At 53.3% G+C, this 26,051-nt stretch overlaps 2 protein-coding genes and 1 long non-coding RNA gene across 3 annotated transcripts; all 3 read right to left on the bottom strand.

Annotated features, from left to right (window-relative positions):
* Nucleotides 1-24: 24 nt before the first annotated feature.
* sap130a (Sin3A associated protein 130 a) lies at nt 25-11,409 on the bottom strand. The gene is made up of 21 exons (XM_084676249.1): nt 11,257-11,409; nt 10,474-10,600; nt 10,096-10,355; nt 9,829-9,996; nt 9,614-9,740; nt 9,379-9,500; nt 8,955-9,079; nt 8,220-8,367; nt 8,038-8,128; nt 7,669-7,773; nt 7,411-7,552; nt 5,952-6,070; nt 5,027-5,332; nt 4,333-4,510; nt 4,118-4,216; nt 3,611-3,972; nt 3,213-3,476; nt 2,953-3,078; nt 2,415-2,518; nt 2,146-2,259; nt 25-1,985 (listed from the first exon to the last, which is right to left on the bottom strand). The coding sequence occupies exons 2-21, from the start codon at nt 10,580-10,582 to the stop codon at nt 1,827-1,829; spliced, it is 3,228 nt and encodes a 1,075-aa protein (XP_084532375.1). The 5' UTR covers nt 10,583-10,600; nt 11,257-11,409; the 3' UTR covers nt 25-1,826.
* Nucleotides 11,410-15,451: 4,042 nt separating this feature from the next.
* LOC146254239 (uncharacterized) lies at nt 15,452-17,628 on the bottom strand. Its single transcript, XR_014731524.1, has 3 exons — nt 16,275-17,628; nt 15,912-16,092; nt 15,452-15,788 (listed from the first exon to the last, which is right to left on the bottom strand). It is a non-coding gene; the product is annotated as an uncharacterized LOC146254239 (long non-coding RNA).
* A 30-nt stretch (nt 17,629-17,658) lies between these two features.
* Nucleotides 17,659-25,812, bottom strand: amotl2a (angiomotin like 2a). Its single transcript, XM_084676303.1, has 11 exons — nt 25,636-25,812; nt 23,980-24,828; nt 23,489-23,684; nt 22,887-23,031; nt 22,598-22,690; nt 21,458-21,735; nt 20,226-20,410; nt 19,945-20,046; nt 19,584-19,735; nt 19,098-19,241; nt 17,659-18,711 (listed from the first exon to the last, which is right to left on the bottom strand). Exons 2-11 carry the CDS (start codon nt 24,714-24,716, stop codon nt 18,626-18,628), a joined length of 2,118 nt encoding a protein of 705 aa, XP_084532429.1. The 5' UTR covers nt 24,717-24,828; nt 25,636-25,812; the 3' UTR covers nt 17,659-18,625.
* Between the last annotated feature and the right edge of the window lie 239 nt (nt 25,813-26,051).

The following is a 26,051-nucleotide window of genomic DNA, read 5'->3' as shown; positions in this document are numbered from 1 at the left end:
AGTAATGATATTGACCGCAAGGTATTTTCAAGGTGTTGTAGTCATGAATTGGCTTTATTGAGTATACACAGACAAACAATGCACAACAGCTAGATGTCTCCCAGCACATTCATCTTGTGTAACATCTTCATCGTCATCAGTCCTGGGGATGAAGTGCCACGTCTCACACACAGTACAAAACTTGAAAAGGCCTGTACTGTTGCCTATGGCAACAACAAAAACAATAAGAAACATACATATACAGCCTTTTACGTTGAAACACAGTCTTGCGTTCTAATTACACGCGCTCCCATAATGTCAGCCTTCTTTAAACCAAATCAAATGTGTTTTGTGATTCACTCCATGATACCCATTCCAATGGCTGGACAATTCAAAGCAGGTTTTCTTTATAAGTGAAGCCCTGCTCGCCATTCTTCACACATCCAGACACCCCGTCACTGTCCAGACACAACACTGTGACAGCGTCTACTAACAGGCCCTCCACAAGATCACTTCACCTCAGGGCCTTTCAGAGGCCTGCGGAGGCTGTGGAGCCCTCTCCCAGCAGACAGAGAGGCTGTCCCTCCAGCAGACAGAGAGGCTGTCCCTCCAGCAGACAGAGAGGCTGTCCCTCCAGCAGACAGAGAGGCTGTCCCTCCAGCAGACTGAGAGAGGCTGTCCCTCCAGCAGACAGAGAGGCTGTCCCTCCAGCAGACAGAGAGGCTGTCCCTCCAGCAGACAGAGAGGCTGTCCCTCCAGCAGACTGAGAGGCTGTCTCTCCAGCAGACTGAGAAGCTGTCCCTCCAGCAGACAGAGAGGCTGTCCCTCCAGCAGACAGAGAGGCTGTCCCTCCAGCAGACAGAGAGGCTGTCCCTCCAGCAGACAGAGAGGCTGTCCCTCCAGCAGACAGAGAGGCTGTCCCTCCAGCAGACAGAGAGGCTGTCCCTCCAGCAGACAGAGAGGCTGTCCCTCCAGCAGACAGAGAGGCTGTCCCTCCAGCAGACTGAGAGAGGCTGTCCCTCCAGCAGACTGAGAGAGGCTGTCCCTCCAGCAGACTGAAAGAGGCTGTGCACCGGTACATCATTTTGTCTACGATGGGCATGTCAATTGAAAAGAATAACATGGTTTAAAATAAATACCAAGTGAATAAGCAGAGGTTTTGTGTCTGAGTGTGTGTGTCTGTTTGGCTATGTGTGTGTGTGTGTGAGGGTCAGCCTCACCTCAGAGCTTGTGTCTAGGGTGGTCAGGTCGTTGTGTCGCCGAGGCAACAGAGGAGCCAAACCTCTACGTGTTGAATGGTAGCCATGGAGTTGTTGAACAGGGATGTCCTAGACTCCTACCAAAGCCTGCCTGGATCTTTTCACTGACACACAAACCTCCCTCTCACAGTTTGACCAGAGACACACTGCACCCTGTCACTAACCCCCCTCCCCTCCTCCTCCTCCTCCATCCCTCCACAGAAAGAAAGAAAAAGGCAACATTAACAAACTGATTTTCAAAACTACAAAACAAGTGTCTTTATGGAACATACCCCACCCCCCAAAAAACTACAAAATAAACAAAACTGTCGGGGTTCATCAGCCAATCAGCCGGTGTCAGCGTAGGCTCTGTGCTCTCCTGCTGATGGCCCCAGCGAGGCCCTCCCTGCCTGGGGACACGGCAGCCAGCCAGCCCCTGGCTTCTCTCCGCCCAGCCTCAGACAGGGACATGCGGAAGGCGATTGTGCGCAGCAAATCTTAGCACCAAGTTCAGAGCAGCTTTCTCCTTCCTCCCAAGGTGGGGTGGGGGGGTGTGGGGGAGGGGGAGGGGGGCCTCGCAGATGCCGTGGTCTATGCCCCGCTCCTGGTCTATGCCCGCTCCTTGCGCTTCAGCTTGGACGACTTCTTGACGGCCGAGGTCTTATTCAGCAGCTTCAGAACTTTCTCCTTGTGGTCTAGAACCTTCATCATGGTGTCTCGGGCTTCCGTCACCTGATCCATCACCAGCTTGCAGCGCTGCATGTTACCCTGGCCACCACACACGCACACACACACACAACCACTTCAGAAGCACATCTTACACAGTGTACAGACCATGGTGAGGCTGGCAGGACGTTTAGAGGAAGTAATGCAGGAAGTAATACAGGAAGTGATTCAGGAAGTGATGTGATGAACAGGAAGGAGTCACCTGTATGAGCTCGTTGATGCGGTGCAGGTCGTCGTCTGCCCCGGCCCTCTTCTTTGGAATGAGGCCCTCCTGCAGGGTGGTCAGTCTGGTGTACACGTCATGCTCCAGACTGGACTGTGGGGGTCACATGGGGCAGGGTCACAGGTCAGAGACACTACAGGTCAAACCAAACACACGCACCTGGCCTTTCACCTGGGATTTCAATACGAGGCTTCTGCTCTGACCCTAACCTGGGCAACATGACCCCACTCATCCCTCCCAGAACTCACCAGCTGTCTGAGCTGAGCGGCACACAAGTGGATCTTCCAGCCCTGCGCCCGACACACCACACCCCTCTGGTTGGCCATGTCCTGCAGGGAGCCCTTCTTCTCCTCTGAAACATCAGAACATCATCACCATCACCACCACCTTCATCATCACCATCATCACCATCACCATCATCACCACCACCACCTCCACCACCACCACCTCCACCACCACCACCATCACCATCACCACCATCACCACCACCTTCATCATCACCATCACCACCACCACCTTCATCATCACCATCACCACCACCATCATCACCACCACCACCACCATCACCACCACCACCACCACCACCACCTTCATAATCACCATCACCACCATCACCACCATTATCACCACCACTACCACCATCAGTGTCAAGACACAGCTCGCTCTCTCCCCTACCCCTGCACCCTCTCCCCTCTCCATCGCATTAGATAAAAGGATCTGCAGAACGAATAAAATGCTAAAAAAGTAAAACACGGTTGTCTTTCAGACAGTTGGAGATGTGCTGACCTTTGACCCGGATGTCACTGTATCTCTGGAAGTGGTGATAGGCTGCCTTCCAGGGGTTGCGGTAGTGGCGGAGCAGGGTGATGGGCGGGCGCGGGCGTACCGGGACGTAACGCACCCCCTCCTCATCTGGGAGGGGCAGAGACAACATAACGCCATGTCAGCACAGCAACACTGCTGCAACACAGTCACTTCAACACACCCGCTGACCTCTGGCTATCTAGAAACTGTGATTTGACCTTTGACCTCTGCCAGACACGTACCCACATACTCCCTGGGGGGGGACTCCCTGCGGTCCGGCCGGCCCAGCCCCCTCCCCGAGGCCCGGTCCTCATCCGTGCTGGTGGCCTCCACCATCTCCGTCTCCTCCGTGGAGATGACGTGCTGCTGCTTGCGGGGCTTCTTCCTGGGCGACGCACCGGGGACCAGCTCCCCTGAGAGAGGGGCGCCCAGGGAGGAGGGCGGGGCGCCCAGGGAGGAGGGCGGGCAGCCCAGGCCGGGGGCCGACAACAGGGACCCGCTGGACACTGGGGAGAGAGAAAAGAACTACAATCATGACTTCCGTTTCCCTAACAAACTACAATCGTAGCTTCTGTTTCGCATCTGTACATCTTTGCGGCTGTGATCTATGAGCAGGTGTTTCTGGGAGGTGTAGTCCTACCTGGCTGAGCCGTGTCCATGGGCTCCATCTCCTGCTTGATCTTGACGTCCGCCAGGACGGCGCTGGAGGCGCAGGCGGCCGTGCTGCTGGCCGCGGGCTGGGTGGGGGAGGCCACAGTGTTGGCCATGGAGGCGGGGGCAGGGGGGGTGACGGCCAGGGCGGCAGGCAGGGCAGAGAGCACAGAGCTGGGCTGGGAGGGCGGCGCGGGGCCCTGGGGGGCCAGCAGGGTGGGGATGGCCTGGGACAGGTGCTGGGCGGGGGAGGAGGCAGCTTGCTGCTCCACCCCCTGGGAGGGAAGGGCCTCCACCGTCGCCATGATGGGAGGGGCCATGGTCATGTGGACCTCCGCTTTGGGTTTAACACTGAAGGAGGAAGAAGGGTGGGGGGGTTAGACAGGTTCTCTCCAAACTATAGAATCCTGTTTCACTTTGTGATTTGTTAACGTGTTATAACAGTTTCCTAAAATCGTTAAAAAGAACAGTAAAGTGGTCAGTGCAGGAGGCTCACCCTGAAGGCCGAGGGGAGCCAGCCCCCCTGAGGCCGGCCTCCACTCTGCCCCCGCCGACCTCGCCCGGCTGCACTGCTATCAGGCTCTTACGCACACAGCTGCAACACAACCAGCAGCAGAACCAGCATCACAACCAGGAACCACCCAGCATCACAACCAGGAACATGCAGAATGTCCCATTTCACCGAGGAGATATTCTCCACAACGCTCTCACCTCTCATTGGCTGGTTTCTTGCGGAGAATGCTGGGCCGAGGGGAGGAGACTAGTGTGGGGGCCCCGCCCATCCCGGCCTGGGGGTGTGTCTGCACCATGGTTGCCACGGGCTGCGTGCCGCTGAACGTGTTGCCGATGGCGCCCGCCACGAAGGTGGAGCCGTCTGTCAGCACCACTCCTGCAGGAGAGAGCACTACAGTAATGTCTGGGGGGATTCGAACCTATAACCTCTTGGATCAATGCTCAACCACAGATATACCCAATGACGGGGTGGCAGAAGTTTAAACCAATACAGTTGTGGCCATAAGTTTTGGCAATGACAAATGTTGTGTTTTGAAAAGTTTGCTGGTTCAGTATTTGAGGAAAATGTTTTCACGTGTTTCTATAGAATACTGGAATCACAATTAGGCACATTTCATTTTTTTAAAGCTTTTTTGGGGCAAACATTTTCAATATATGCAACTAGTATTTTTCAGCAGTCAATCTGCTCTTAAAATCCAATCAGAATGATAGTGATTTCAGGTGGTTAGAACTAATTCACAATTTCCCCTGTGCTGATGATATGACTCGCTGAAATTATGTTGGCAGTCATTTTATGCCAAGGCCCAGCAAGCTTTGCAAACACAAAATGTGTGTCGCTCCCAATACTTTTGGCCACGGCTGTACCTGTATATATATTTTTCTGAATGATTACCTGGAGGTTTGGCATCAGACTGAGGCTGCTGCTGCTGAGCTGTGATTGGTGCCTGCTGAATCCCCTGCGTGCTGATAGGTGCAGAGGTGTGCAGGCCCTGCACCCCGATTGATGCAGACTGAATGCCCTGGGCTGCCATTGGTGCAGGCTGGATTCCCTGCGCTGCCATTGGTGCAGGCTGGATTCCCTGGGTACTAATCTGGGCAGACTGCAGACCCATCAGCTGCATGGGGTTGAGGTGGACTGTGGTCGCCATGCCAACACCTCCAGAGGTGGGGAGGGCGGAGCTGGGAGCCTGGGGGGTCACTGGGGGAGGAGGGGGGGGGGGTTATTAGACAGGAGCAAACACAAACTGTGTGTGCGTGCCTGGGTACTGGGTGTGTGTGTGTGTACCTGGGTACTGGGTGTGTGTGTGTGTGTGTGTACCTGGGTACTGGGTGTGTGTGTGTGTACCTGGGTACTGTGTGTGTGTGTGTGTACCTGGGTACTGTGTGTGTGTGTGTACCTGGGTACTGGGTGTGTGTACCTGGGTACTGGGTGTGTGTACCTGGGTACTGGGTGTGTGTACCTGGGTACTGGGTGTGTGTGTGTGTACCTGGGTACTGGATGTGTGTGTGTGTACCTGGGTACTGTGTGTGTGTGTGTACCTGGGTACTGGGTGTGTGTGTGTGTACCTGGGTACTGTGTGTGTGTGTGTGTGTACCTGGGTACTGGGTGTGTGTGTGTGTGTGTACCTGGGTGTGCGTGTGTGTGTGTGTACCTGGGTACTGGGTGTGCATGTGCGTGTGTGTGTACCTGGGTACTGGGTGTGTGTGTACCTGGATACTGGGTGTGTGTGTGTGTGTACCTGGGTACTGGGTGTGTGTGTGTATCTGGGTACTGTGTGTGTGTGTGTGTGTGTGTGTGTGTGTGTGTGTGTGTGTACCTGGGTACTGGCGGATGGTGGACACAGAGCTGGTGATGGGGGTGTAGGTGTGGGTCAGAGGGTACGGAGACGAGGAGTAGGTCGGCAGGAAGTACTGGAACTGGACTGGAACAGACGGCCTGGAGGGAAGGACCGTCTCTCAGATCAAATGCACCCTCAACATCTCATGTCATCAAAGGTACAGTGTCCTCAGGGTAGATCAAGCCCTGATATATGAGCAGGGCTCCACGTTAAGGCTTGTCCACTTGTCCGGGACAAGTGGATTTTTTTGTTGGGCAAGTGGAAGAGAAATTGACTTGCCCCACTGGACAAGTTAAAACTAACACAATAAAATGCTTTTTATTATTTTTTATTCTGCATTAGCCAATCACAAAAAAGTGGCTTTGTCCCAAGATCTCTACAGACCGCGCAGCTAATTTAATGCTCAACACTGGAACGGGGGCTTATTACTCGAATTATTTACTGTGTCGTCTCAGTTACAGTATCAGGGCTTTGGAAAACTTGGACTTGCTCAAGTAGGCAAATGGCTAGTAGAACATAACATTTCATAATAATTTCAGTAAATCAAGCAGCGCTGCAAGACCCAGTGAAATGTTATACAGCAAGCAAACTAATTAGCTAGCATCGCTAACGACATTGGCTAACTCAACTTCGGTAGGCTATCCTCTATATTTGAAAGCTAGCTAAACTTATACTGTCTCTAAAATAAGATAAATAGCCCCGAGACAAGGTTTTACGGGTGTTCATGTGTCTATGTTGCTTCACTCCGTGGACCTGCGCCTCGTCCATTACTGTTTACAACGTTAGCAGGACTGCTTGGTCGCTGTTGCCTTCTCAGCGTGAGAAATACAAGGTGTGGATTGAGAGCGTGTGAACTGGTTGAAATGCGTGCTAAATTCACAGCTGCCGACGCTAGCTAAAAACGTCAACACAAAAAACAATTATTATAAAATGATATCTTTACCCGGACAAGTGACTTGTGTGCATGGACAAGTGAGACGTTAATGTACTAACCCTAACCCTAACCCAAAGGACAAGTGCCTCAAAAAGTTAATGTTGAGCCTTGTATGAGGCTTGAAAATGGTCCATCTGACAGGAAGTGAGGTGGCCACATCAGAGGTCCATCTGACAGGAAGTGAGGTGGCCACATCAGACGTCAATCTTACAGGAAGTGAGGTGGCCACATCAGAGGTCTATCTGACAGGAAGTGAGGTGGCCACATCAGAGGTCTATCTGACAGGAAGTGAGGTGGCCACATCAGAGGTCTATCTGACAGGAAGTGAGGTGGCCACATCAGAGGTCTATCTGACAGGAAGTGAGGTGGCCACATCAGAGGTCCATCTGACAGGAAGTGAGGTGGCCACATCAGAGGTCTATCTGACAGGAAGTGAGGTGGCCACATCAGAGGTCCATCTGACAGGAAGTGAGGTGGCCACATCAGAGGCTCCTGGGGACGTACCTGTTGTCGCTCCTGGTCTCCATGGTGACGGGGTTGGGGGAGGAGTGATGTCCAGAGATGGAGATGAGGTTGGTTCGCTCCCCAGGGTAGTCCGGCTGGATGCGAGGGGAGGTGTGGGCTATGGGCTGGGGCACCACCTTGGCTGTGGGTGCAAACACACAGGACTTCAGCTACAAGCTAATAATGCTACAAGCTAATACTACTGTCCAAAATGTGTCGTGTTGCATGTGTGTGTGTGTGTGTCCTGGAAGTGCTTACCAACGGGGATGGCAGACGTGGTCACTGCGGTGGCGTGAGAGGAGTGAGAGGGCATCGTCATGGTGACGATGGTGCTACTGTTCATTTGGGTGTGTGGCGCAGATCCTGAGAGAGACGAGACACAGGGTTAGTTAGAGGGAGGAGGCTGGCGGTACCCCTCTGCCCTGCCTCCGGGCCTCTGCCCCCCTGCCTCCGGGCCTCTGCCCCCCTGCCTCCGGGCCTCTGCCCCCCTGCCTCCGGGCCTCTGCCCCCCTGCCTCCGGGCCTCTGCCCCCCTGCCTCCGGGCCTCTGCCCCCCTGCCTCCGGGCCTCTGCCCCCCTGCCTCCGGGCCTCTGCCCCCCTGCCTCCGGGCCTCTGCCCTGCCCTTACCTGTAGTGGTTGTGGCAGGGACGGTGTTAGTGGCGACGATGGGAGCCACGGTGGCAGCAGCGACAGGCGTCACAGAGCTGAAGATGGACTTCTGAGGACGGAAGCAGAGCGGAGGGGGGGGTCAGCATCCACACACGGTGTGTGACGTCAAACATTTCAGAAATGTGTGGAGGGCGTCTAACCTGGGTCATGGCGTGGGGCGGTTGGGGCTTCTGGGCCACGATGGGGGTGTGGGAGGGCAGGGTGATGCGTGTGGCCGTGTCCCTGCTGGCCTGGGGACGCTGGATGCTGATGGTGGCCGGGGGAGGGTGGATGGTCAGCCCTGGACGCCTGCAACACACAGCATAGGACACATGACCAGCTGGCAGCCTCACCCTCACTGCCTCAGATCAGGCATGGAGGAACAGCAGCTGGTCTCAGACCAGACAGGTCGTCTGAGTCAGAAGTCTTGATGCTGCTGGACGAGCCACTAACACAGTCTCCTTCAGTCAGGCTTTGTAAACAAACATCAGGCCCCACCTTTCTCATTCTGAGCCAAGATAACCCTGATATAACACCCTGGCCGCCCCTCCCACCCTGCAGACCCCCTCCCACCCTGGCCGCCCCTCCCACCCTGGCCGCCCCTCCCACCCTGCAGACCCCCTCCCACCCTGGCCCCCCCTTTCACACCCTGGCCCCCCCTCTCCCACCCTGGCCCCCCCTCCCACCCTGGCCGTCCCTCTCCCACCCTGGCCCCCCCTCCCACCCTGGCCGTCCCTCCCCCAGTCTGGAGCCCCTCTCCCAGTCTGGAGCCCCTCTCCCAGTCTGGAGCCCCTCTCCCAGTCTGGAGCCCCTCTCCCAGTCTGGAGCCCCTCTCCCAGTCTGGAGCCCCTCTACCAGTCTGGAGCCCCTCTCTCAGTCTGGGCCCCTGTACTTACGCGTGCACCATCTCAGTGGAGTGTGTGACAGCAGGACTGATGCCGGGGCCCTGGGTCCTGCTGACAGAGATGGGGGTCACCACGGTGGGCAGCACCGCTGAGGAGGTGGAGACAGGGGGCCGGGGCTGAGGGGCACAGCAGGGGGGGAAAGGGTTATGAGCCATGGGTCACATGTACAGTCAAGAGAAACTCATGAGAAAGACTCATGTTTAGAGGTGGGGGGGGGGGCAGATATGGTCTAAATACTAAGCTCCACCCCTCCCTGTGCGCTCCGCCCCTCCCTCTGCGCTCCGCCCCTCCCTCTGCGCTCCGCCCCTCCCTCTGCGCTCCGCCCCTCCCTCTGCGCTCCGCCCCTCCCTCTGCGCTCCGCCCCTCCCTCTGCGCTCCGCCCCTCCCTGCGTGACCAGGAGCAGAGCTGAGGCACCTGGGTGGGCTGGTGGAGGATGTGTGGTACGGTGGGCGGGCCCGGCCCGGCCCCGGCTCCAGATGCTGGACGCAGAACTGTGGCTCCTTTAGAGCTGGACATGACTGCTGCAGCAGCCGCCCCTGGACACACACACAACTCTACTGATCAGTCAATAGAGAAGACTGCATAAAAGAGTGATGTTTCAAAATCAAACCAGAATTTGCTGACACCCTTCTTCCTAACGCTGTCATACCTCTGGGTAGATGGGAGGTGAATGTCTGTGAAGGTGTGGCGGTGGCCCCAATCTGCAGGGCCGGGGCGCTACTCCTGATAATCTGGATGTTCGCAGGCATCAGATGGTGCAGGTTACTGGAGTGACCCTGGAACACAAAACAAACGCCTTGCTCGTTAGCGACCGATAGAACTCTGGAACTCTTAACGTGCAGAGCCAATGAGCAGATCAGTCACCTGCTGACTACTGATGGTTGCCACGGGGATGGAAGGAGTCGGTGCGATGCTGCTCTCCAGAGTGACCGTGATGTGTCCGGGCACCTTGGGGGGGACGGGGAGGTGGCCCTGGTTCAAAGCCGGTGCAGGGGCAATGAGACGACTGGGGATCGGTGACTTCAGGACAGCCTTGGGGGGGGGGGGGGAACCCCAAAGAACATTCACTTTAATTTCTCGCCCGTTCACATTGGTTACATCCATGTGTTGCTGAAGAGAGGCTCTGTTTACCTTCATCTGGCCCTCTGTGAGGGCAGTGGGCTGGCCAGCCACCTGGGGCAGGTGGATGGGAGGTGCTGACACTGTGACTGGAGGGCCGGGCTGGATGGGGAGCTGCTGGGGAAGACCTTGTGGGGGGCCGTAGGGCCGAACCATCACCGTTTCCTGCTTATCCTCCCTGAACGAGAGCGCTGCTCCTCCACCGCCGCTGCTGGGCGGCCGATCTTGCGCGCCATGATCAGCATCACGGCTGCCCTCCGCATCTCCTCCTGCTGAGAACCAAACCGTTGGACTACAGACGCACACACACGGATACGGTTCTGACAAGCTAGCTAAGAAGCTAATGTTGTTATTTCTGAGTAGCTTGACAACGGGCGGGTTATTCAGCACCTGGTTGGTTTGGTGACGGGTTTAAAGGCACCAAGTTTCCGCCCGGGATCTGGGGAGGCCCTCCTCCAGAAGCGGGCATTCCGTGTCTCGGGAACTGCTGAGAACTCATCTTCCGTTATTCCACAACCTAAACGTAAAAGAGGAGAGAGTGCGGATTAGCCGGCTAGCAAGCTGCCCGGCTATGTATCGAATGCACGAGTACACTGATTGGATTCAATGCGACCAAGATGTGCAACTTAAACGTTTCAGCGAAATGATCATTCCAATCCGCCTGTTTGCATTTAGGACCGTTCCGAATGTACTCACATGTAACATTACATTTTGTGATAACCTTGTGTTAAATATAAATGTGTGGGTGTTGGTAGCTAAATTGCTAACAGTACACATTGACTAGCTGAAAAGCTGCTACCACTAAAAAGAGCGAGCCATCTAGCCAATTAATTTGATTCGAGTCAAATGAATTTATAGTTTGCTTGCTATGTAAGTAGGAATCCGTAGGAAACGTGTTGAGTGATTTGACGATTTTATCAGAATATCGACAGCGAACTGTACACGCTGTGACCAGTAACGGAGATTTCAAGATATCTAGCTAATGTGTTAGCTACCAGATCGCTAAGCTAGCTGGTGAGATAAACAATGATAGGTATCTAGGCTACTAGCTAACAAAATGCCTTGCAATTTCTCTAAAACACAGCACAACAATATTTGAACGAAGACCACCAATTTGCTAAGGGCGAGAAATTGATTATACATTCAAACAAAAACTTTGTCAAAATAGACTACCGTATTTGCAGAGTTACAATTTTTCCATTCGTCTTTTCTTTTCAACAACACACAGCTAAGCCGGAAGAATGCAGACCTCACAAACGGACCTCCCTGTTTTTCGGCCAATGACAAGAAGGAATCGCAAACCTTCGTCCAACCACTGACAGGGGTTGAACAATTGCTAAAACGGCGACGTGATTGGACTTCAGACTCCTTTTTTCGGCGCGGGGAGGATCCGCGAGGCGGTGGCGGGCTTGTCCGAAATAGATTCAGGAACTGCAGTTCGTTCATGTGGTCAGCAGGGAGCAGTAGTCCCCTGCTACTGTAGGTCTAGCACAAGCATAATACTAGGCGTGAACACAGCGTTCCTTATGTATCTTAACTTAGGCCTACTGTTTGCTATAGGACTTAACATGATAGGAAAGGTGAAAGCGTATATTGAAAACAATCACATGCCTTGTTAACGATCACGTACGTTGATAGCGTTTCTTTTTTTAGGTTTATCAAGTAGAAAGGTTGGCAAGACCATATTCTACACCGCAATACCTACTTCAACTGGATAGTTGAAATTCCACAAATGTTCATGTCAACCGTGTAAACACTTTCCAAGAAATGCTTGGCACGCGTTTCTTTTCACTCCCACGAGAACATTCACGCCGTGACCCCTCAATTGAGATCTCATTTAAAGCAGTCTGTCTGTGGCAAGGTAGCAGATAGAATAATCAACAACAACAAGAACAGTTTGCAGAGCCTGACAACAGGGGTCATATCAAACATCTGAAGGGAACCATAGGGCCTCCGGGAAAGTAGAACCGACAGTTTTGGACTTGAAAAGCCTGCTAACAGAGAGACAATCTTGGGCGTTTGGCATCGCGTTACTGCCACATTCTCCAGCCCATGACATCACCCAGATGCCTACGATGCTTGGCCCGGCTCCCTGTGAGACTTGCGGGCCGAGGCTATTTTTCCAAGGTGGTATGTGTTATTTCTGTCACTCACCCGTACGGAAGGTCTCTGTTGCCCACATGTGATGGGATTGCTCGGAGCTCCGGGCGAAGTCGCTGTTTAGCGACGGTGCCCTTCATCGACACGCAGGCCTCTTCTACCTATATCGGGGACAGACAACGCATCGTGTTTTCCTCAAGTAGGCCTACAAACAACACATTGAACCTCTCTAACATTGTTGCCCCGCCTGTGGTAACATTTCAAGAAGCCAGAAACTGTATCACAGTATAAAAAGAAGTTTGATTTACGTGTTTGGGCAATATAGGCCAACAGCCTACTGATGCCAGAATAGACATACAGTCTCATCGACACAATTAGTTGTTCCTCAGAAAGAGAAAAAAACATTCCCAGAGAGCCATGCCTTTTGTGGGAATTTAACCTTTAAACCTTGCCTACTCCATCCTCCAAAATAGTACAAATTCTCTGGAAGGCTTAGCGGCCCAAGCTTGCGTGGCCAGTACGAAGAAAAACACACGGCGCTAACAGTCTCAGTGCTGTCTGCGACCGAACACAAATAACAGTCACCCTTCAGAGTGAACCGGAGCGCTGCATGCTGCCCTTCTGAGCGCATGCCGGTCGTTCCTGACTCCCACAGAGGCACGGCCGTGACGACCAGAGATGCGTTCACCGGGATACAAACAAGGAGGGATCGCGGCAGTTCATATTAAAGGTTTTTCAGGTTCTTGCATGATGAGGTGTGAACATTCAATTATCCTACTGATTCCTCCCACCTATTTAACTCAAGAGTTAAGATTACTGTAGGTGTGTTTCTCATCTACAAGCTTGTCTGACCAACATAGCGATCATTCTTTGATACCACAAGCTGGCAGGGTTGAGAAATGAATCTGTATCATCAGGGAGTGGAGTTTGAAAGCAGTTGTAATTCACGCATGGGCAAAGATGTACTTAAAGAAGCCAGACACAGTCTGTAAATATATAAACACGGCTTTGGAGGACGCCTGTGTCAGATTTAGTAACGACATCACAGTCGCGCATATAGTAAGTAATTTAAGTGCCAGTTATAGGATACTAAACGACATCACTGTGGCACATTTAGCAGACTAGATCAGAGCTCCAGCCACGGGGAAGCTTAATGCAGCTGTAAATCAGGACATGTCAGATATAACATTACAGACGAGTGTGGTGTATGTAGCCTATGCACTGATTTCCCTGACAGCTTGTGTCTAACCTGACACTACTTAGTTTAGTAAGCTACACATAATTTACATGAAAAAACGAAGTACTGTAATTGAGACATAATTTGGAAGTGTAATAAGGTTCCTCCTCTGTCACATACAGCCCCCCCCCCATGTCTGCCTCTTAGACATCCCACTGAACGTCACCTGCAGGAGAATAGTTTTGGTGACACTAAAAGCTTTCCTGGACTGATGTTAACTGAGCGAGGTATCGTCTTGGTTTTTACTGGGGTAAAGGTAAGGATCCCCCCCCGGGGCCCCAGCCCCCCGGGCCACTGGCCTTACCCCCTGGCCCCCCCTTCACTGTCAAAACTGAGAGGAAGAGGAGAGTAGTTCCACCACAATGGCAGACCTAAATTTAGAGGACATTGACCTGATTTATGTGGAAAATTGAAGAGGGGGGAGAATGCATTCCGACACTGAACCAAGCAGAAAGTTTCGGAATCTCCATGGATATTAAGGCAAAACACAGCACAGTGCCCAGTTATTTGTCCATGTTTTTCTCACAGAGCTTCATAAGGGAAAATGCAGCTTAAAGGCAGCAGGGACAGGCTTTACTTGTGTTGCTCAGACGTTGTCTCAAGAACTGACATACAGTAAATAAATACAACAGAAACAGATGTTGGTCCAGCAGGGGGTGAAACGATTGTGCGTAACCAGAAACTGACATTTTTCATGTGTTTGTACATGTCAAAAGCACAATGAGCCTTCAGTTACCCTTTAACTCCACAGTCAGAAGTGGAATGTAGAAAAAAAAGTTGTTGATCTACTTCTCGGGCTGTGGGCCAGTTGCAGATCAGTACCGGGTGGTTTGAACTCACTCTGACGGGATCAGAGATATGTCTGAGGCAGCCACCTCGCGACAGCCATGCTTCCATGACGGTTCAAGGAGAAACTGGATGGCTCCTCTGGAATGCTCCCCCGGTCTCCCCAGCCCTCCTCTGGGCAGGAGGGGCTCCGCCGTCTGGAGCAAAGCCAGGAAGGAGCCTCCCTTAGACGGCCACACAGCTCAGCGAATACAGATGTTTGTGTCGGCCCTCATCCACAAGACCTCGACCCTTGACCCAGACAGCCCCCGGTATCCCCCCCCGGATCATCCCCCGATCATGTGGCTTCACCCCATAGGCGAGTGTTCAGGGAGGGGCAGAGAAACAGCCATGGAGCCCTCAACTCACACAATGTAGGATTTCAATAAATCAATTGATATAACTGGAGCCTGACAGGAGAGAGAACCGTAACCCCTGAGGCAGTCATGCGATAAACCTCATATCAGTACCTGAATCAAACCACTGACATTCCGACAAGGTGAGATTCTGTGTTCGCTGGAATTGAATGTACAACATCTGTCAACGTTGTGGAATCTTTCAGATTCCGTGGAGAATCATTCAGGTGTGGAAGGCAACCGTGGAGACTTCTGGGTAACACTTGTTACCGTGTGACAGGGACAAGGTGGGATATTTGGCAGACGCCACTCTTACACACTGAGAAAAGCTGCACTGATCTGTCACAAGTAAACTTAGGAGGAGGGAGACTGGCTACAGGCATCCCTGGAATGTCCTTTCACTTCTACTAAGGGAAGCAAACAAGGCCAAATATTTATACTGAGAGCCAAAGCGCACTGAAAAAGATTGATTGCAACAATCGCAAGCATATTTCTCAAGAGTCCACTTGGTTGTTGTGGACATCCAACAGATATGACTGTATTTCCTTCAGCTAATGGTAAATGATTGACTGGATGGAATGGTAGAAATCCAGTCAATCATTTCGATATATCTTCTTGCATTTTGAAGATACTGAGTTTGTTTTAACAAAGAAGCAGGAAGCCAGTGTTCCAGTGAATCTGCGGTCAGTGAGAGGAAATTACCCGGAGGATTCATTCCAAGAATGTGGTCTTCAAATTGAGGACTTTACATAAACAAAAAGATGTTTACACACTTTTATAGCATTCACACAATGTTGTAGCCTTTTCATTTAGCCCTGCTTGTCCTGAACAAACGTCGATATACTTCCACTTTTAAGGCCAAATTCACCACCACAATATATTTTATTTTAAAAAGTTTGGCGTGGGATCCGTAGGGTTAAATACCCCCCAAACAAATGCTACCATAGCAGGGGGTGGTGTTATATTATGTAACTTCAAGCTGACAGTTATATACAGAATATGTTATTAACAGAATATGTTATATATGTTTAAGTGTGTGAACAGTGGTGGGGGACGGAATGGTTTCTGTCGTGTTGTGAAACAACATTCCAGATATTCTTCCATATCGGGTCTGCTCTCCCCTGAGAAACGTCAGCTGTGCAGACCGATGCTCTCCTTCCACAGCGGTTAAAGGTGTGTCACGAGAACTGACGAAAGTAAAACAATAAGAAATGTCATACAAGATGGATTGTAGAAATCCGTGTGTAAATGGAATGAGAAACACACGGGCTGGTCTATATTCTGGTTCAAGCTGAGAGACGGCGACGGACCTCCATGATCCTGGAGGAAGGAGCAGTAACCCTGGGCTGTGCTCTGAGGGGCTTGTGTCTGAAGTGCGTCCACGGAGAATGCAACAACACTGCTTGTGTTTAAAAGCAGAATAATTCGAGCGCGCCCCTCAATCCCAGCCGTGTCTTTAGAAAGCCCAACGTGTTGAGAGAGACGACCCATCTGAAAGAACATAAAGCATCTTTGTTTCACCGTTTGTGGTGAAGAACATACTTAGCATTCAGGCCGGGCTGGAGGCTAAACAGGGGCTCTGGGAGGAATGTGCCGCTGGGGTTTTGTGATGCAGGTTGCTTGCCAACAGTCAAGCAGGTGGTAGTTCTGTGTTTCTGCGCTTAATAAAGTACCTTTCTGTCCTGGTGAATGGGAGCTGTGAGTTGAGCCTGTCTATGGACTCTGATGAGGGCTGTTAGTACAAGCGTGTACTTGTACCACGTCAGTAGAATGACTCCCTCCTCCCTCCCCAGTCCGCAGACAGTCCCTGTGAATTGTTGATCCGTCACAGACGACTGGGGGCTCATCTGTCTGCTTGGCAGATTTTCTTGATAAAAAATGACAACAATCAGCATTTCAAGATATATATTAAAGTCTTTATTCTATTGATAAAATGTTATTGGAATAAAATAAAAAAATCCCCATTTTAGAAGTTCACAGCAACTTGACAATGGGTCACCCACATTTAGCAAGGCCTTCTACACATGAAACCTTGCGTGCATATAAAATTATATTTCAGTTATAACTTAAAAGTAATGCAAATCTTTGGCGTTGTGTTCACACCACTGAAACTAAAAAGAAATAAAATATACAAAATATATTAACCTCTCTTAGGTCGATACAACCCTTTTATGTAAACAAAGTACAAAAAGTGAAAAAGCATTTTAAAATAGCAAACAGTTTTCAAACACAGATCATTGACCAGCAACCGCACTGTGAGAGGAAAACATTTAAAACAACATTTAAAAAGCAGTTGAAAAAGATGACAGACTGAAGAGTTTGTACAGAACCACACTAACTCACCCCCACCCACACATTCCAGTTTCCACATCGCAGTCATACATACTTCTGCATTTAACACACAAAAAGGAACTAAATCAAAACGTTTCCTGTTCCTGATTCATGCGGGTCTTTCAGAATCAAGACTGTCTGAACGATGACATGCTTGATACTCAAGCAAAGAAAATAGCACTTTATTGTAACACTTGTTTAGCATCAACAAATAGAAGATGGAAAACGAGAGCCAAATACAACAGTCCTGTGTCCTCAGAACTGAATATAACCTGCTGGATCTTTAGACCCCCAGCAGAACCTGCTGGATCTTTGGACCCCCAGCAGAACCTGCTGGATCTTTGGACCCCCAGCAGAACCTCCTGGATCTTTAGACTCCCAGCAGAACCTGCTGGATCTTTGGACCCCCAGCAGAACCTGCTGGATCTTTAGACCCCCAGCAGAACCTGCTGGATCTTTAGACTCCCAGCAGAACCTGCTGGATCTTTAGACCCCCAGCAGAACCTGCTGGATCTTTAGACCCCCAGCAGAACCTTTTTGCTGGATCTTTGGACCCCCAGCAGAACCTGCTGCCGAGGCGTCGACATAGACGAGTGACAAAATGAGCGTTCGGAGAAGACAGACGGTTTAACGGGGGTCGGAGGTCAGCCTGAAGGTAGGCTCTTCCTTCGGGCCGAGGCATGGTGCTAAGGGGGGCGCTGGAGGGGGGGGGGGGGCGCTGGGGGGGGTGAGGCCATCTGAGGGCCCAGAGCACCAGAACCAGGCCTCTTAAAAACGAGGTTCCTGTGAACCCCAGCCTCTCCCCCATCCGCTGCTCTCTTGGACGGGTCTGGGAGAGCCCGTGACTTCTGCACCCCAGCCCTGAAAAGGGGGATTTCAGCCCCCCCGGTTAAGCTGTGTGCAGGGCAGCCCCCCAGAGAGCAGCAACTGCATAGTTCCCTAAGGAGGGGGGGTGCAGGGGCAGGGAGGCATAGTCAGTCTTCACAGAGGAACACAGAGGAATGGAGGAATGCAAGGGTTCGATGTGTAAACACATTCTACAACTGACTTCCCCAAGCCAAGCATTTAGCTTCACATAGCCTTATAGGAAGCCTGACTGTCACATGGACTGAGGATGGATTGTATGCAGGAACGTGGGCTGTCTGGATGCCCAACACTGGCAGAGCCAGAACACAGACAAGTACTGCAGAGGTGAGGGGAGACAGGAACAAGACTAACCTTCATCAGGGTCACTTCCTCTTCCTCTTAAAAATAACAAAAATCCATGCAAAAATGTCACAGCACATTACCAGCAGCACTTATAAATATAAACACAGAGCTAAATAACAAAGAAAATATATCAAATATATCAAATAACACCAAGTCACATACACAATGTGTGCCAGTACCCTGCGTCTGACACAGCCATGTCTACCACAGACAACAGTTCTAGTTTCTTTTTAGATGAGCAGAATCAGGAGAGGAAAGCACAGCTCTCCTTATCCTCCCTCTCCTCCTCATCCTCCTCCCTCTCCCCTCCTCATCCTTCTCCAGATACGTGCGTGGGTCTCTCTCTCTGGAGACGTTGGAGGGGCTCTGGGTCAGTGGAGAGAGCTAGTCTCCTGGCAGAGGGCTCCTGTTGTCCTGAAGGACTGACATCATCAAGGACATGGGTCCTGTTCAGCTTCATCAGCTGCATTCGGGGTTCTCCTTCTTAAATAAGGATTTCTACCACGTCTGTGTCGGAGGAGGTGAGGTTCTTGTTCGTGTTGAGGGCTGCTTTCACGCGCTCTGAAGCATCTGTGGTGAAGGAAGGAGAAAAAGTACTTAGTCCTTTTCCAGAGACGTTTCAGTTTAACAGTAGCGACCTTAAGACAAGTTAAGTAGGCTGCCTGGTAGAGGCTGAAGGGATGATGTCATGTTGAAATGTTTACTACGTGGGAAGGTACTGGCCACCTTGGGTCCCTCCACACACACACACACGCACACACACGCACACACACGTCTAGTTTTTTGGAATGGCTCCACAACCACTTGATGCCGTGACCCTGAGTGTGGTTACTGTTTAACCAGCTGAGATCAAAAGAACAGGCAGCTTGCAGCATTGATCTACCGCCACATAAATGAGCAGGTTTGATCTCTGTCCTCTGCCCAGAGAGGCAGAGGGCAGGGAGAGGGAAACACACCTGAATCTGGTGCCAAGGGAGGCTGGTGGTCATCCTCCATGGGGGGGGCGTCACACTGTGTGCTGGAGTCCCGGCTGTGGGGCCTGAGGGGGGCAGGGGCCCGGGGGGGCAGCGAGGACGTCTGGTCATCTGAGAGACTCTTCCCTATGAGCGCAGAAACAAAGAAGAAGCTGGTTAATGACCAGACCACACACCCCGCACACACCCCGCACACACCCCGCACACACACATCTGTGAGAAAGCTGCTTCCCACAACTATTCAGTAGCTATTCTGGAGCGGGAGACGACACACATTCCATGTTGGAAAAAGACGTCTATTTGAGGCCCGCCGCCCCCGCCCCTCCTGCCTCCCCCCCCTCCTGCCTCCCGCCCCTCCTGCCTCCCCCCTCCTGCCTCCCGCCCCTCCTGGGCTCCTCTGCCTGGAGACCAGAGGAGCTCAGCTGTCTCAAGCAGGACGCCTCTGAACCACACATTCCTCCAGCTTACCTTTCCCCCTGGTGACGGTGCTGTCCCCAGGGCCTGGGATGGAGGGGGCAGAGAGGGCCTGCCTCAGGCCCTGCTGTTCTCTCCTGGATCTCTGCTGCAGAACTCTGATCACAGCATCCTTCTCCAGGAGCTCACCATGCAGAGCCTGGATCCTACACACACACACACACACACACACACACACACACACACACACACACACACACACACACACACACACACACACACACACACACACACACACACACACACACACACACACACACACACACACACACACCATTAGCACATGCTGACTCCCAGGTGAGAGAAGGTGGACTACAGATGTCTCTCTCAGGATGTGGGTAAGGAGAGTATGTACCTGTTCTCCATCTCCTGGTGTCTGTGATTGGTCAGAGGCATGTCGTCGTTGAAGCTGTCGTTGGGGGAGTGGCGGGGGGAGTGCTTGATGATGGTGGTATCTCTGGACGGGGATGAAGGAGAGCAGGATATTCAGACAGTGTGCTTCGACGACAACCACGGAAAACAACCTAAGTTTAAGTTTTGTCGGGTGCCTCTAGGGTGCCAAATCAGGTGCCAAATCAGGGAACCAGCCAGGTTACCCGTCATAGGATCAGTCATGTGATCCGTCATGTGACCCACCTCTGCGCGGCGGCGGTGGCAGCAGCGTCCATGGCAAATTGCATGATGGTGCTCTGCTCCAGGTACTTCTGCTCCCACCTGGTGATGTCAGCCTCCAGAGCCAGGACCCGCTCTTCCCTCTCTCTGAGCTGCAGCCGCAGGGCCCAGGGGCTCTGCTGCGACTCCTGGGGGCTCTGAGCCTGACGCTGGGGGCAGAGGGGACAGGTCAGCTGGGGCAGGACAGAGGGTGTGGTAGAGGGGGACAGGGCGTGAGGGGGACAGGGCGTGAGGGGGACAGAGTGTGAGGGGGACAGGGCGTGGGGGGGACAGGGTGTGAGGGGGACAGGGCGTGAGGGGGACAGGGCGTGAGGGGGACAGGGTGTGAAGGGGACAGGGTGTGAGGGGGACAGGGTGTGAGGGGGACAGGGTGTGAGGGGGACAGGGTGTGGTAGAGGGGGACAGGGTGTGAGGGGGACAGGGTGTGAGGGGGACAGGGCGTGAGGGGGACAGGGCTTGAGGGAGACAGGGTGTGAGGGGGACAGGGCGTGAGGGGGACAGGGTGTGAAGGGGACAGGGTGTGAGGGGGACAGGGTGTGAGGGGGACAGGGTGTGAGGGGGACAGGGTGTGAAGGGGACAGAGTGTGAGGGGGACAGGGTGTGAGGGGGACAGGGTGTGGTAGAGGGGGACAGGGTGTGAGGGGGACAGGGTGTGGTAGAGGGGGACAGGGTGTGAGGGGGACAGGGTGTGAGGGGGACAGGGCGTGAGGGGGACAGAGCGTGAGGGGGACAGGGCGTGAGGGGGACAGGGCGTGAGGGGGACAGGGCGTGAGGGGGACAGGGCGTGAGGGGGACAGGGTGTGAGGGGGACAGGGTGTGAGGGGGACAGGGTGTGAGGGGGACAGGGCGTAAGGGGGACAGGGTGTGAGGGGGACAGGGTGTGAGGGGGACAGGGTGTGAGGGGGACAGGGCGTGAGGGGGACAGAGCGTGAGGGGGACAGGGCGTGAGGGGGACAGGGCGTGAAGGGGACAGGGTGTGAGGGGGACAGGGTGTGAGGGGGACAGGGTGTGAGGGGGACAGGGTGTGAGGGGGACAGGGTGTGAGGGGGACAGAGTGTGAGGGGGACAGGGTGTGAGGGGGACAGGGCGTGAGGGGGACAGAGTGTGAGGGGGACAGGGTGTGAGGGGGACAGGGCGTGAGGGGGACAGGGTGTGAGGGGGACAGGGCGTGAGGGGGACAGGGTGTTGGGCTTCACCTGCTGGGCTCTCATGGTCCTCAGCTCCTGCTCGAGCCTGTTGCGCAGCCTGAGCTCCAGAGCCTCTCTCTTCTGGCAGGCGACCTGCAGCTGGGCGAGTGAGCCCTGCAGGCCCTCCACCTTCTCCACGTACGCTCTCTTCCTGCCCAGCTCCTCCTCCAGCCGCCGCACACGCGCACGCTCACTGCACAGCGCGGCCTCAAGGGCCTCACGCCTCCGCACCCACTCCTCCCCTGAGGAGCGCTGAGCTCTCAGCTCCCTCTCCCTCTGTTCCTCGTCTGGGGGGGAGGAAGGAGAGGAGGAGGGGAGAGGAGGAGGAGGGGAGGAGGGGAGGAGGGTAGAGGAGAGGAGGAGGGGAGGGGAGAGGAGGAGGGAGGAGGGGAGAGGAGAGGAGGAGGGGAGAGGAGGAGGGAGGAGGGGAGAGGAGGGTAGAGGAGAGGAGGAGGGGAGGGGAGAGGAGGAGGGAGGAGGGGAGAGGAGGGGGGTAGAGGAGAGGAGGGGAGAGGAGGAAGGAGGAGAGAAGAGAGAGGAACGTTAAAAAGGACCACTCTCAAATAAATGCTCCACCCAGCCTGTTCAGACGCTGTCCCACGAGGATCAAGCTGCTGCCAGCGCACAGCACCCTGGAGCTCACCAGCAGAACTTCCTGTCTGGCGACCTCACAGGGGTCACCGCGGAGGTCACTCCAACACCGGTCGTGATCGAGTGCGGCAAGAATGCAGACTCATTTTCAAATGTCAGTAAGCGTGTGGAAACAGCAGAGCTGGCGCTGGCTGGACCCACAGCAGAGCAAAGCAGAGGAGGGGAGGAACGCCTGCATGGAACAGCCCAGGAGTCCAGGCCACATTCCTGCAGCTGTGAGTCCAGAGGGGTGCCCACCCCCCTCCCACTCTCCTAACACAACACACCCCTTCAAGGTGGCTCCAAGCCCGGCCCAGCCCCGGGTCAGGGAGGGGGACGTGTGTTCTGTACACAAGTCAGAACCAGGACCTAAACTTCTCCCTGCCAACCTCCTCCATCTCTGATCTGAACAGGGAACTGACAGCCAACAACCACAACACTGTTGTCCGCTTAACTCTGGTAGTACAAGCCTGGTGGAAACACGGCTGTGGTGTTGTGATTAAACCAGAGAACACTTACTTTGCTCAAGGAGTTTGGCAAAGATGTGATGCTTGTGGTCTGCTGATTCAACTTCCTTAGCAACATGCTGTCTGGTAACCGTGTCCAGACGATCTGGATTCAATCAAAACAGAAATAAATCGATGAGGATTTTCGGTTTCCAACTTGCAACTTCACATTTTTACCACTACTTACCACTTTACAATTCTACAGCGTCTCAAGTCAAAACTGTTGAATAAATATATATACACAGGATATATTAAAGTTCTTTAAACCAGAGTGTCCGAGAAGTTGTGAAAGCCAGCCTCACCTCTCAAGTCCCGGTTGAAGTCATGCAGCCTCCTGATCTCCTCCTCCAGCCTGGTCCTCATGGCCTTCTCCAGTGCTTCCCTCTTGGCTGAGCTGTTCATCAGCATGTCATACGCCTCAGAGATCCTCTGGCTCTCCTGCTCCAGCTGCAGGAACACAAGCAGGCTATGAGGACGTGACTCAGCCTTCCTCAACCCCCAGGACGCCTCCAGCAGAGAGTCCTCAGGGCCTGCAAAGGCCTGTGTCTGGCCTGGAGTGTGACATTAGAGAGGCCTGGCTAGCCTGTTCAGTGCATGAGCTCCCCCGGGCTCATGACTACCCTGGGAACTAGGGATCCACATTCCTGAGAGGCTGTTTAGACCCAGGTGTCTTCACACCTCCTGGCTGACTGCCAGGGCTGAGAGCGGAACACACACTGCAGACATGTCCATCCCTACACGCGTGTAGAGACACAAACGGTGTCTGGGAAGGCTCTGTGAGGGGATTGGCTGGATCTGATGTGAATGTTGCTCAGTAGGATGGGCTGGATCTGAAGCTGGAGTGAACCACCCTCCCTCACCCCTGCCCCCCCCTCCCTGCCTCCCTCACCCCTCCCTGCCTCACCTTCTGCAGCCTCGCAGCTTTCTCCCCGCAGCCCTCCAGCTCCCTCTTCAGCCTCTCGTTCTCCCTCAGCAGCACCTCCATCTGGACAGAGCTGTTGCTAGGCATTCTGGGAGTTGTAGTGAACTGCTCTGGGCCTGCAGAGCTCACGGTGGGATAGATGCTGTTCCGGACCACCTGGGCCTCGACAGGTACGAACCTGGAGGAGAGGAGAGAGACAGAGGTAGAGGAAGAGAGGAGAGAGACAGAGGTAGAGGAAGAGAGGGGAGAGAGAGAGGTAGAGGGAGAGAGGAGAAAGACAGAAGGAGAGGAGGAGAGAGAGATAAGGAGAGTCATTCATCATGCATGAGCATTTCATGAGACAGATTTACAACACTATAAACCAACATGTTGATGCTGTAAAGAACGACAAAGGTCAACGAGGTACATTCCACTAGCAAGCATCAGCGGCGACCTCTGACCCCTGTCGCCCTGGCAACCCTGCATGTGGTTACCTGTGGTGCTGGGAGTGGAAGGGGGGCGGAGGCTCGCTGTAGTAGTGTCCGTGTGGGTGCTCCTGGGAGTGACTGACCATGTACCCCGGGGCCCTGACTAGGAAGGGATAGTCTGGAGGGGGGCCTCTCTGGTCCGGGGGCTGCAGGGGCCCGGGGCCCTGGAGGGCGTGGGGGCCAGGGTGGGGGCTGGACAGCTGGGGGTAGCTGTGTGAGGCGCTGAGGGCTAGGGGGTGGGAGGAGCTGGTCCTTTCCAGAGACAGCAGCAGCAGGCGCTCGCTGAGGGAGCGGGCATGCTCTCTCCTCACGTCCCACTGGCCCTCGCTCTGGGGTGCCTCGCTCTGGGGTGCCCCCCTCTGGGGGCCCACGCCCCTCTGGGAGGCCAGGTACTGGGAATGGGCCTTGGCCTCCTCGTAGGAGGGCAGCTCCTCCCCGTGGAGCTGGTAGAGGCTGCAGTGTGAGCTCTCTAAGTGCTTGTAGTCCCCCTGGTGTTCCTGCCCCTGGTGTTCCTGCCCCTGGGGATCCTGCCGGGTGCACATGTGGGGGACCTGGAGATCCTCCTGCGTCAGGCTCTCCAGGGAGGACCGGGGGGTCCCGGCCCCCCCGCCCCCGCTGCCCCCCCGCAGGGCCTGCTGCTGGATGGCCAGAAGGGTGGGGGTGTGGTTGGGGTTCCCGTAGCGAAGCTGCTCCTGGATGAGCCGGTGGAGCACTGTGCTGGACGAGTCCTCTGCGGTCCGCATCTCTGTGGACTCTGGGAGAGGAAGGCTGGGGTGCAGGTGGTGACTGGGTGAAGTACAGGGGTCTGGAGAGGAAGGCTGGGGTGCAGGTGGTGACTGGGTGAAGTACAGGGGTCTGGAGTGGAATGAACAGGTGGAAAGGTTAGAATCATAATAACATAACAACATCAGACTGTTGCAGAATCTTTGTGTTACTAACTCAGTGAATTTGTTTTTAAAATGTAAAGTTAGGAACCTGCTGCTCCATGGCAATTCTGTTAACTATATAGAGAATATGTGGGAAGATATTTATATGGAGAGAAAAGATTTAAATACCAGGGGTGTGCTTTCCATTGCTGCTTTTAGAGCACACTCCCATAGCAACGGAGCAATGGCTTGTAAATTCCTCTCAAAGCGCCTGTACAACTCTCTCCCAGCCAAATATATACAATAAATCTACAATAAACATCAGCTCTACTGCCTCCAACAAAACATTACTGGTCATTTAATACATATTTTCAAACACTAGTGGGTTCCAAGTGCTCCATAAAAATGTTTTAAGGAGAAGGCATTCCAGTCATCCGATATCAATTGCATCTGTAGTTTCCTGTAGGCTGATTTCCATTGGTTAATCGAGGTATAAAGACCGTTGGTCATCATGGCCGAGGTATTTCATAAGAAAAATATTTATTAAACTCTAAGCAATAGAAATACTTCAGCCGAGTCAAATTTAAGTGTTTCTTAATAAAGTTGATACGAACTAAATCATATTAGTATTAGCAAATAATAATAAATAATTTGAGCTGGCCATTTCATTTTCAAATAAAACGTTTTTTCTTTTCTTTCAAACGTCTTAAACGCTGATTAACAACCATGGTCCAACGACCATGTGTAAACCAAGCACAAACACACAGACTATGTACCCTCTTCTAAAAACACTCACCGATTATAATTTCATCACTGTACAAAACTCAGGTCGTATTTAGTTGATGTTGACCGACTAGACCGAGGTAATCCGTAAAGTTTTAATCGGAAAAGTGTATCAGCTGTCCTCGTTCTTTCCTCTTTACGCGCTGTGTACTTGTGCGCTCGTGAAGCTCTTTCAGCAGACTGAGGAGCGCGAGCGAGCCCCGCTCTAATAAATAACTGAGGACCGATTGTTCGCGAGCGGCTGGAATGTGAGGAATGCTCGAGTTGCGAGTCCCCGGGGATGAAGAGCAGCACCGCGAGCGCCCAGAGAAGGGGGCAGGGCGCCAGAGACGAGGTCGGAACTCCACCACTACTGTGCTAAACCAGCAGGTTGTCTCTTATTGTCTGAGGAATATCTTATTGTCATTGTTAAGAGTTAGATTATTCTGG

This window comes from Hypomesus nipponensis, chromosome 16 (genome assembly GCF_054491055.1).
Source record: "Hypomesus nipponensis isolate SF chromosome 16, ASM5449105v1, whole genome shotgun sequence".
NCBI lineage: Eukaryota > Metazoa > Chordata > Actinopteri > Osmeriformes > Osmeridae > Hypomesus > Hypomesus nipponensis.
This window is presented reverse-complemented; position numbering and strand designations above follow the sequence as displayed.

Bases quoted from the DNA above. Each gene is read 5' to 3' on its own strand.
- sap130a (XM_084676249.1), bottom strand. From the start codon at position 10,582: ATGAGTTCTCAGCAGTTCCCGAGACACGGAATGCCCGCTTCTGGAGGA. The intron at 4,217-4,332 runs GTGAGAGCGTTG...GTTGTGTTGCAG, and splicing joins AAGAAACCAGCCAATGAGAG to CTGTGTGCGTAAGAGCCTGA. The intron at 3,973-4,117 runs GTGAGCCTCCTG...TTCCTCCTTCAG, and splicing joins GGCTCCCCTCGGCCTTCAGG to TGTTAAACCCAAAGCGGAGG.
- amotl2a (XM_084676303.1), bottom strand. From the start codon at position 24,716: ATGCGGACCGCAGAGGACTCGTCCAGCACAGTGCTCCACCGGCTCATC. The intron at 21,736-22,597 runs GTAAGTGTTCTC...CCTCCCCCCCAG, and splicing joins TGCCAAACTCCTTGAGCAAA to ACGAGGAACAGAGGGAGAGG. The intron at 20,047-20,225 runs GTGGGTCACATG...ATCCCCGTCCAG, and splicing joins GCCACCGCCGCCGCGCAGAG to AGATACCACCATCATCAAGC.